The 9,439-nt window shown below is 54.8% G+C and overlaps 1 protein-coding gene across 1 annotated transcript in view; it reads right to left on the reverse strand.

The window, feature by feature from the left end:
* Positions 1–3,565: 3,565 nt before the first annotated feature.
* Positions 3,566–9,439, reverse strand: part of CUNH2orf50 (chromosome unknown C2orf50 homolog) — a 6,860-nt gene continuing 986 nt past the window's right edge. Inside the window, exons 2-3 of the mRNA XM_008689854.1 lie at positions 5,886–5,925; positions 3,566–3,757 (exon numbers count right to left, since the gene is read on the reverse strand). Coding sequence (XP_008688076.1) covers positions 3,566–3,757; positions 5,886–5,925 — 232 coding nt within the window. The remainder of the gene's footprint in view (positions 3,758–5,885; positions 5,926–9,439) is intronic.

The following is a 9,439-nucleotide window of genomic DNA, read 5'->3' on the forward strand; positions in this document are numbered from 1 at the left end:
AGCGACAGGAGAGCGTGGCTCCAACCAGGGGCCCAGCCTGTCCCTACTCTTCTGGGAGTGCTTCCCGCCTGAGGGACCTCAGTAAGACAGAGCTGTCCTTCTCCAGTGTGGGACAAACCACCACCAGGCCAAAGACAGAAGCTGCCTGCTCTGGGGGTCAGCCGGCTGAGCCGGGGTTGTAGGAAGAGGATTTCTACCTGGCTGTAAGCCTCTCCCTGCACTGGCTGCTTTGCACGAAGCCCCAGATGTGGCTGATGTGGGTGTGGGACTCAGCAAACCTCTGCTGTCTTCCCGGCGTGGCCCTTATGGGCTGCGCGAGATGGGACAAGCCCTTAACTTCCCTAGGCCTCAATTTCATCATTTTAAAATGGGGATAATCATACCCACCTCATAAATTTTCTGAGAGGTACACAGTAGGTGTATAATACATGGCAGTTCCTTATGGAGTGCAAACTAGTGAAGTCTTTTTGGGATTTTTGGGTACTGGCTTTGCTCATGAAGCTGTGGAGAGAGGGTTGCCCTAGGTGGAGTCAGGTATGGGCCCCGCAGGAAGATGGGGCATCCCAGCCCCATGTCCCTGTTATAAAAGGCAAAGAAAGAATCCCTCAGCCTCACTATGGCTTGTTAGCCCCTGATTCCAGTTCTTCCCGGCCTTGGGCAGTGAGATGCCTCGTCTCCTTGTTTCTAATGCCCCTCTTGCCTTTGCTGGTGCCGACACACAGGCTTGGCGCCCGCTTCTCCTGGCCCAGCCAGCCTCCTCTGTTCTGGTCCCAACGAGACATGACGCAGACACCCCTCAGCCCCGATGTCCTTGGCTCCCAGCGGGTGACGTGGCCAGGATGTGGGGAGGTAGAAGCAGGCATCCTCTGGAGAAGAAGGCAGGTGTGGCAGGGAAGGGAAGGTATGGCCGGCTGGTAGTGAGGAGGGGTCTCCGCGAGGATGCCACGCACAGGTGGGCTGCAGAGTGCAGAAGGAGGCTATTCCTGAGGGCTCTGTGCTCAGGGCTGGTCTCCCGGCAGCTCCCTGGCCTTGGAGCCCTTCCTGGCAGTGTCTGCCCCATGGAGCAGAAACCCCTCCTCTCCCCATCTCCCTGACTTTCCCTCAAGGACCAGCTCGGTGGCTCCTTCTGCAGGAGGACTTCCTCCCTGAGCGCCCAAGCGGGGGGATCTGCCCTCTGAACTCCCACAGGCGAGCCTTCTGTCTCTCGGGCTGAGAGCTCCCGATCCCCAGCCCCGCAGTGGGGTCAGACACACAAGCTGCAGCAGCAGCCGGTACCTGCCTCTAGCAGGGCTTGTCCGGGTCCGCATAGGACCGATCTGGGACCCGTGCAGTCAAAGGACTTCATCCGCTTGTGGCTGGAGACCCCGAGCTCAATGCCAGGTGTTGTTTTAAGCCACGTACAGAAAACTGTTGCCCAAAGCTACTCATGGGATTAGTTAGATCCTCTGCATCGTTGCTGGGATTATCACTCAGCCAGTATTTGCCTTCTGACCCTCCTGCCGTGGGTGAAGTATGCTTTTGTGCCCTAGGGAGGCTGGGGTTGGCCATGGGACTTGCTTGGCTAAGAAAAGGCTGGCGGAAGTGTGCTTGCAGAAGCTTTGCATGGCTTGGTTTGGCTCTTGGGCTCTGGTGCTGTGCCAAGAGAACGTGCCCCAGGAAGCTGTTGGTCCAGGGTAACGAGAAACATACGGACAGACTTGGACTCAACCTGAAGCGTGGAGCCAAGTCCATGCAGACCGTGTGCAAGAAGTGGCATGGTGTGTCACACGGCGTGACAGCGGCCCACTAAGCCTCATGCATGCTTGCACGCCCACAGATAGAGCGCTGAGCTGGTGACAGCCTGGGAATCAGTCTCTCCGCCCCCATTTTACAGCTGTGAAGACTGAGGCCCGGAGAGGAGAATTCGGTTTGGTAAGTCCGGCGTGAGTCTGGCTCTTCACTAGCTGTGGGACCCTGGCTGGATTGAATGAAGTCTTTGGCTTAGCCTTCAAATCTCTCAAATGGTGACACTAACCCTTACAAGAGACCATTCAGGTAACGGCTGAGCACAGAGTCAGTGCTCAGTAGTCACATTGTCTGTAGGTGGCTGTGCTCCTGGGGAGTGGCAGAACCCACACCTGTCCCTGGGCCTCCTGCCCTCGCTCCAGGCACAGGCAGAGAAGCTCTGGATGATTCCCTCCAGTCTGCATGGGCGCCACCAGCTGCCTCTGCATTTAACCTCGATTTTTCCTACCTCCTGGGAGTTCTCAGAATATCTCTTGCTTTCTACCCTCTCTCTCAAATGCAAATAAGACCCCATTGGGATCCCAGGTGCCCTGCTCCCCTTTCCTGCCGCGGCTGGGCTCAGGCCCAGGCCCCTCCGTGTCCTCCCCAGAGCACAGAGCGCGTGGAGTGGGTCTGGGTCACAGGTTCCTGGGGCTGCCGGCAGGGCCTTAGCTTGGGCTCTGCAGGTGGTCTCCTCCCGGCTTGGCTTCGGCCTCACCGTGACCACCCAGAACATCACACGGTAATAAAGGAGATAGAGAGACTGACCCGAGGGCTGACTTCCCAGCAGCCCTTGTGTGAGGACCCACATCTTCCCTGCATCGTTCACCAGGGTGCTACTCTCCCTCCCAAGAGAGAGGCGTCCTCTGCAAACACACCTCATACCACGGCCCAGGCCCTGCTCTGAACAGTTGCACGTGGTAACCCATTTCATCTCCACGACAGTCTTCTAGAATCAGTACTTTTATTACTTCTGTATGTGGTAAGCAGGAAAATGGCCCACCAAAGACATCCACGTCCTAATCCCTGGGGCCTGTTCTGTGTTACCTTACATGCAGAAGGGATTTTGCAGACGTGGTTAAACTGAGAACTGTGAGATGGAGAAATTCTCCTGGATGTCTTAAAAGATGGAGGGAGGCAGAGGGAGAAAGAGAGAGAGAGAGGTCTGGAGATTAGAGATGCTACCGTTCTGCTTTTGGTGATGAGGGAGCCACGGGCTAAGGAATGTGGGCAGCCTCTCTCTGGAAGTTGGAAAAGGCGAGGAATCCGGTGCCTTTAGCCTCCAGAAAGAAACGCAGCCCTCGCACACCTTGATTTCAGTCCGGTGAGACCCACTTTGGATTTCTGACCTCTGGCACTGTAAGAGAGGACCGTATGTGCTGTTTTAACCCCTCGGTGTGTGGCCATTTGTGATGGCAGCAATGGGAAACCAATATACCATGTTACGGGGTTGGGGAAATGGAGGCACAGAGGGTTCGAACAACCCGCCCAACGTCACATAGCCGCTCAGAGTCAGGAGCAGGATTGGGACCCAGGCCTTCAGCTCGTGACCACATATGCAGGGCTGCCTCTCACGGACCCCAAGAGGGAGTCCCCAGCCCTGCCAGGTCCAGGACCGTGGGCAAGCTCCTGGCGCCTTCTAATCTCATGAGTGGAAACGGGCCAGTGCGGCCCTCGGGAAGGTTGTGCGGGGCCCGGAGAGAAGGAAAGGCTGGCTGACGTGTGTGGGCCGTGGACTGGGGCCACGGGGCCCACTCAGCCCACAGCCTCCCCGTGCCACCCCTGCACCCACCTCTTCCTCCTACACAGGCTGCAGCTCGGCTTCCAGCTTCTTCTTCCGGACTCCGTTCACAAAGAAGAAGTCCATGCCGATGAGGGTTTGCCCCAGGGGCGTGTCCACCCTGCTGCCCACGACCCGGTTCGTGGAGTTGGGGACTGTGTCGGAAAAGAGAGGCACGTAGTCCGGCAACTTCGCTGGCTCCTTCTTGTTGCCCTGAGGAGAGGGGACAGTTCGTGTCACAAGCTGCACGGAACAGGGGAGAGGCGTGCACGTGGCCGGGCCCTTTGCAGGGAAGGGAGCGGGGAGCAGGGAGCCGGTGGCCTCGGCAGGCAGCACCCCTCCAGCTGCCTCCTTCCCAGTTCGGCCGTGGGACCCCAGAGTGACTCGAGGTCTAACACACACATGCAGAAACGCTCCCAAATCTTACCCTCCGGTCCACGAGCCTCCACGACGTGAACAAGTGTGTGCAGCCCCACCCAGGTCGGAAAATGCCGCCGACCGGTCAGACCCGTCACGGTCCCCACCCCTGAGGCCGCCCGCGCTCCATCTCTAACTCTTGGGTTGAGCTCTGTCTCGGTAAGACCGTGGCCCCTTTCTCTCAGGAACGTGGTTTCGAGGTTCGTGCACGTTTTCATGTGGCTGCAGCATCTTTGCTGTCCTTGCTGCGGGGACCCCCTCGTGAGGCTTGTGCAAACCTTCCACGTTATTCACCCGTCCTGCCAGGGGTAGCGTTTGGGTTTGTTCCCGGTTTGGGGGTCCGAACGTTTGCGCACGTGTTTCTGGTGACTTCTGTGGCTGGAAGGTGACTGAGTGAGTCGGTGCATGAACTGAGAATAATCTGATGACCCTCGTGTCGGGTTCACTCAGGGGCTGCCCTGAGTCAAACAGAGGTTACAGGACCAACCAGCGAAGTAACGGGATCCTCGATTTCCCCTGGGAAATTCCAGCCCGAGGTGGCCCCACACCTTTGGGCGTGATGCAGGCGTCGGGGGTCAGGTTGCTAATCCCTAGCCCTTGGCAGGGAGACTGTAGGCTGGAAACCCAGACCCAGAGGAGCTCGGAGCTCGGTGTAGGATTTCAGGTCTCAGGAACAACATCTCCCACCCCAGGGCGGGCGGGCGGCAAGCCCACAGGCTGGGAAGGCGGACGTCAAACCCTCCCCTAAATCTGGCGAAGGCGTGGCCACTGCCTTGGATGGCTGGGCTCGCTGCTCATTTGCCAGGTTGGTTCTTTGACCATCCTTACAGCCACATTCAGCCAACATTTGGTCATTTATCCAACTTTAACTGAGTGCTAAATGTTAATTAGGTGCTGGGGGGTAGGGCACAGCTGGTGGGTGGGGTACAGCGATGAGGCTGGCTTTGTCCTTTCTCTTAGGGAGCCCACAGCCTGGTGAAATCGATGGTTGAAACACGACAGGCTGTATCAAAGCAGTGGGTTGGATACGCTGGCAAGCAAAGAACAGACGGATCTGATCGAGCCTGCTCAGGAAGGAGAGATTTCTAGAAGGAGGCACTTGGGTGATGAGAAAGAGTCCACCAGACTGACAAGGTGGGAAGGGCATTTCAGGCAAGGGAACAGCATGCACAAAGCCGTGGCTAAAATAGTGTGTGGGTCAGTGCGGGGAGGCAGGCAAGGTTCGAGCATGGGAAGCACTGTGAACCACCTTGAAAACTGCCGATGTATTGAAGGATTTTAAGTGGGGGGGAGAGAGGGTCAGTTTTGTGGTTGAGGAAAGTTACCCTGGTAGCAATGTGGACGACGGATGGGCGGTGGTGATATTAGAAGCAGGGAATTCGTTTACAAAATATGTTCACTCACTTAAGCATTTGCCTTCGGCTCAGGTCATGATCCCAGGGTCCTGGCATCAGCCCCACATCGGTCTCCCTGCTCAGCGGGGAGCCTGCTTCTCCCTTTCCCTCTGCCTGCCACTCCCCCTGCTTGCGCACTCTCTCTCTGTGTCAAATAATTAAATAAATAATCTTTAAAAAAAACCAACAAAATATGTTCACCCAAGCTCATCTCCATATGGGGCACACACATATCCCTCACTACACATTGCTGATGTCCTCACCCGGGGGAAAGCATTTCAGAAGCAGTCACCTATCATTTCCAGTTGGTTCCTCTTAATAAAATCTAGAAACACTGGAGAAAACTAATACCTAAATGCTCTAAGCATTTTCTTGCCCCCAGACCCTGAATTTCTTTGAAACAAGACAGTATATTTTTTTGTCTCTGTCCAGTCCAGCATCCAGCACACAGTAGGTCCTCCGTAAACACTAGACGAATGAGCAGACCTTCCCGGTGCAAGAGCGCATGACAGGAACGTCGTTGGTCTTACCAGGGGGTCATAGTCTTTCAGGAAACTCCAGTGCTGAGCCCTGGAAAGGAAAACACGTGGGCAGTGTCATAGCTTCCCGCAACATTTTTTTTTTAACGAGTGGCTCTCCCTGTGTCAGGTGAACGAGTCGAGGCCGCTGATGCATTTATTACATCACGCGGGAGCTAAAATATTCAAGTGAAGCAAACACCCCAAACCAACCAAGTATTTATGGTGTGGCCTCGACACCGAGCAAATATTTCAGTCATTAGTGATGTTTCCCGGAGTGGGATGTGTGGCGCCTGGGGGGGGTCCTGTGATGGGGAAGGCAGGGGTGCGAGCCCACGGCGTGCCTCTGCGTTTTCAGAGCCACGTGGGAGCCCTCAAGTACTTTGTGAAGAAAAACCCCACTTTTTTTGTGGCCTCCCAGTGTGTGCAGCAGAGGAAGGGGGGGCAGGGCAGGAGACCGGGACAGTGCTGCTAATTTAATTTTTATTTTAATCTGTTTTTAAGAAGTTGAACGATTCTGTAAGACTTATAATAAAAACAGGCTTCTCTGCCTCAGTCCTCACCGCCCCCGAACCCCACAGCCTCTGGTCGCGTTTCTAGTCCTTTTGCTGTTTCTTTGGGCCCATCAGGTCATATTCTGGAATAATAAATCTAGGTTGCCATTTCTTGAGTTTTTGAAACCATAAACGTATCTGTGGGCTTCCTGGGAGACCATGAGTTAGCTTTCTTGCCCCTTTTCCCTTCCCTCATTTCTTGCAAAATTATCGTATTACAGATTTTGGCTGAACTGATGTATTGTCTATATCCTTACGATTCTCTAAATACTGTTGGCAACGATCTAGGATCATGGGATCCCTGTTCCTTCCATGGACAACTTGGAATTTTTTTCTAGAGTTTATAATCACATTTTTCCCTGGTTTTCTTAGCTTTCTGTATACAGATCACTGATTCCAAACTCTCCAGCAAAATTGTAAAGCCCCCTCCCTGTATGATCTTGACACAGTCAAATGCAACAGGTAATCCACCACCTCGTTCACGTTTGTTCTTTAGAGGCCACTGTCTGGGAGCCCGGGTCGCCCTGCTCCCACGAGGGCTGCTGCCCAGGACCCGCTGCTGCCGTCCTGACCTCCCCTGGGGGGTTCCCTCTTTAAGGGTCCCAGGCCTTCCTTTCTTGTTTACTGTCCTGTCGTGAAGCACATCCTGCAGTGTCTGTGTGAAAGTGCATTACTTTGGTTCTAGAAAATTCTCAGACACTTTCCCCTCCAATATTTCATCCCTCTCAGCCTCCCCTTGGGGAGCTCTGTTGAAAGGTATGTTGGATCTTCTTGCTCTGTTCTCTAGGGTTCTAATTCTTCTTCTATGTGTTCCCCCTCCTTGTCTTTCCGAGTAATTGTGACAAATTGGAATTTATGAATTCTCACTTCAGTTGTGTTTTGTATTTCAATGTTACAGATTTTTTTTTTTTCTAGAGGTTGTTTTTGGTTCTTTTCCAAGCTGCCTCATTGTTCCATGTTCAGACTTTGGACTGAGTTCCCTGTCTTCAGCCTACTCTCCTGGGACGTTGGGAACTCCCCACCTGACCCTTCCTAGGGGCCCTGTTCCCTCATCTGCTTCCCCCCTGTAGTTGACCCTCGCTTCCCCCCCGCCCTCTCATCTCCTCCCGTCCACCATCACCCCCTGTCCTGTCACGCGGGAGCCATGTTTCAATAGCTTTGGTTGTGAGTTAACAGAAAGCAGGACCTTGACCTCAGAGCCACACTAAGACAATAGGAGCAAGAGCCATCCCGGTAGGAGGGGGAACGCCGGGTCCCTGTCCTCGCTCTGCTTCTGCCTGCTTTGCTGGCTGTCTGGCCCTGAGCAAGGTCACCGTGTTCTTGGGCCCCCGGTTTGTCTGTCTAGAAAAACTCCAGGAGGACGGTTTATGGAGCACATCTCAGGTGCTCTAAGACTTAAGATACAGACCTGATTTCAAAGACTTGGGACCAAGAAGAATGTCAAGTGATCTCCTTAAAACTTTTTAAAATATCAAGTACATGCCCAAAAGGTAATATGTTGGGTAAGATACAGCATTAAAATGGATTTCACTAGTTTCTTGTTACATTTTTTTTTAAGGCTGCTACAAGAATATGGAAAATTTCGTATGTGGCTCATGTATTTTTGTTGGGAGCGCCGCTCTGGATTTCCCTAAACTCTTTCCTCTTGGGGTCTGTGACCCCTTTCTTCTCTAGCAGCTTCTCTCAGTCTCCTGGCTACTTGCTGACGCCATGTGCTGCGACCTCATCTCTTGGGACACATGACGCCCTTCCCTGGGGAGCTCGTCACGTCAGCGTTCTGTGTGTTCTTTCTCCCTTGGGAGCAGATCCGCGTGTCATAAGGTTCACCCTCGCGGAGGGTGTGGCCCAGTGGTTTCCAGCATAGTCAGAGTCGTGCACCATCACCGCTCTTGTTATCACCCCAAAGAGAAACCCCCTGTCCCTTAGCGGTCACTCCCATTCTCCCTCCCCTCGACGCCTGGCCCCTCTCTGCTTTTCGTCCCTGTGGGCCCAGCGCCGCGCTCCTGACTACTGCCACTCAGCTGCCGCCCTGGCGGCCACCTGCATGTGTTTCGGCCTTTAACCCCCACCCAGCTCTCGGCATCTTCACCCCGGAGCTGCCCCCCCACTAATGACCAGGCTGGAGGTGTGGCCCCCTAACGCCTCCTCCCCGCGCCACACCCACTCAGCTCCCCAGTCCCCCTGCGCTCTCACCGACACCCGGAGTCTGTTCAGACTGGCCCCCACCAGACGGCCCTGTCCTCATAAATGTCCCCCGTGCCCCACCACCTCCCCGCACACCCCACACCCCACATATACACTCCACACTCTGCACACACCCCACACCACACCCCCCCACATGTACACACACATAATCCCCCCCACACTCACCATGAACATATCATCCACACCCAGCACACACACACCCCCCACACCACACATAGCCTATATATACACCCCCCACACCCTGCACACATACACCCCCCCACGCACACCACACACACCACACAGACACTGCACACACCACACACCACACATATACACCCCCCAGACCCACACCCTACACATGTACACACACCCCCTATACTCCCATCCCCCATACACACCACACACACACTCCACACACCCCCACCCCTGCCCCCTATCCCTCGTACACACACACCGCACATGAACACACACATAATCCCCCCCACACTCACCGTGCACATGCCATCCACACACACACCCCCCGCACCACACATAGCCTATATATACACCCCCCACACCCTGCACACATACCCCCCCCCACGCACACCACACACACCACACACACACTCCACACACCCCCACCCCTGCCCCCTATCCCTCGTACACACACACCGCACATGAACACACACATAATCCCCCCCACACTCACCGTGCACATACCATCCACACACACACCCCCCACCACATACACACCGCACACATTCTCACTCCAGTCCATCAGCGAGTCTCGGAATTCTTCCGTGTAAACATTCCTTGGGTTTTCCCACAGATCTTTGGCTAGATCAC

The sequence above is a fragment of the Ursus maritimus genome, unplaced genomic scaffold (genome assembly GCF_017311325.1).
Source record: "Ursus maritimus isolate PB19 unplaced genomic scaffold, ASM1731132v1 scaffold_6, whole genome shotgun sequence".
NCBI lineage: Eukaryota > Metazoa > Chordata > Mammalia > Carnivora > Ursidae > Ursus > Ursus maritimus.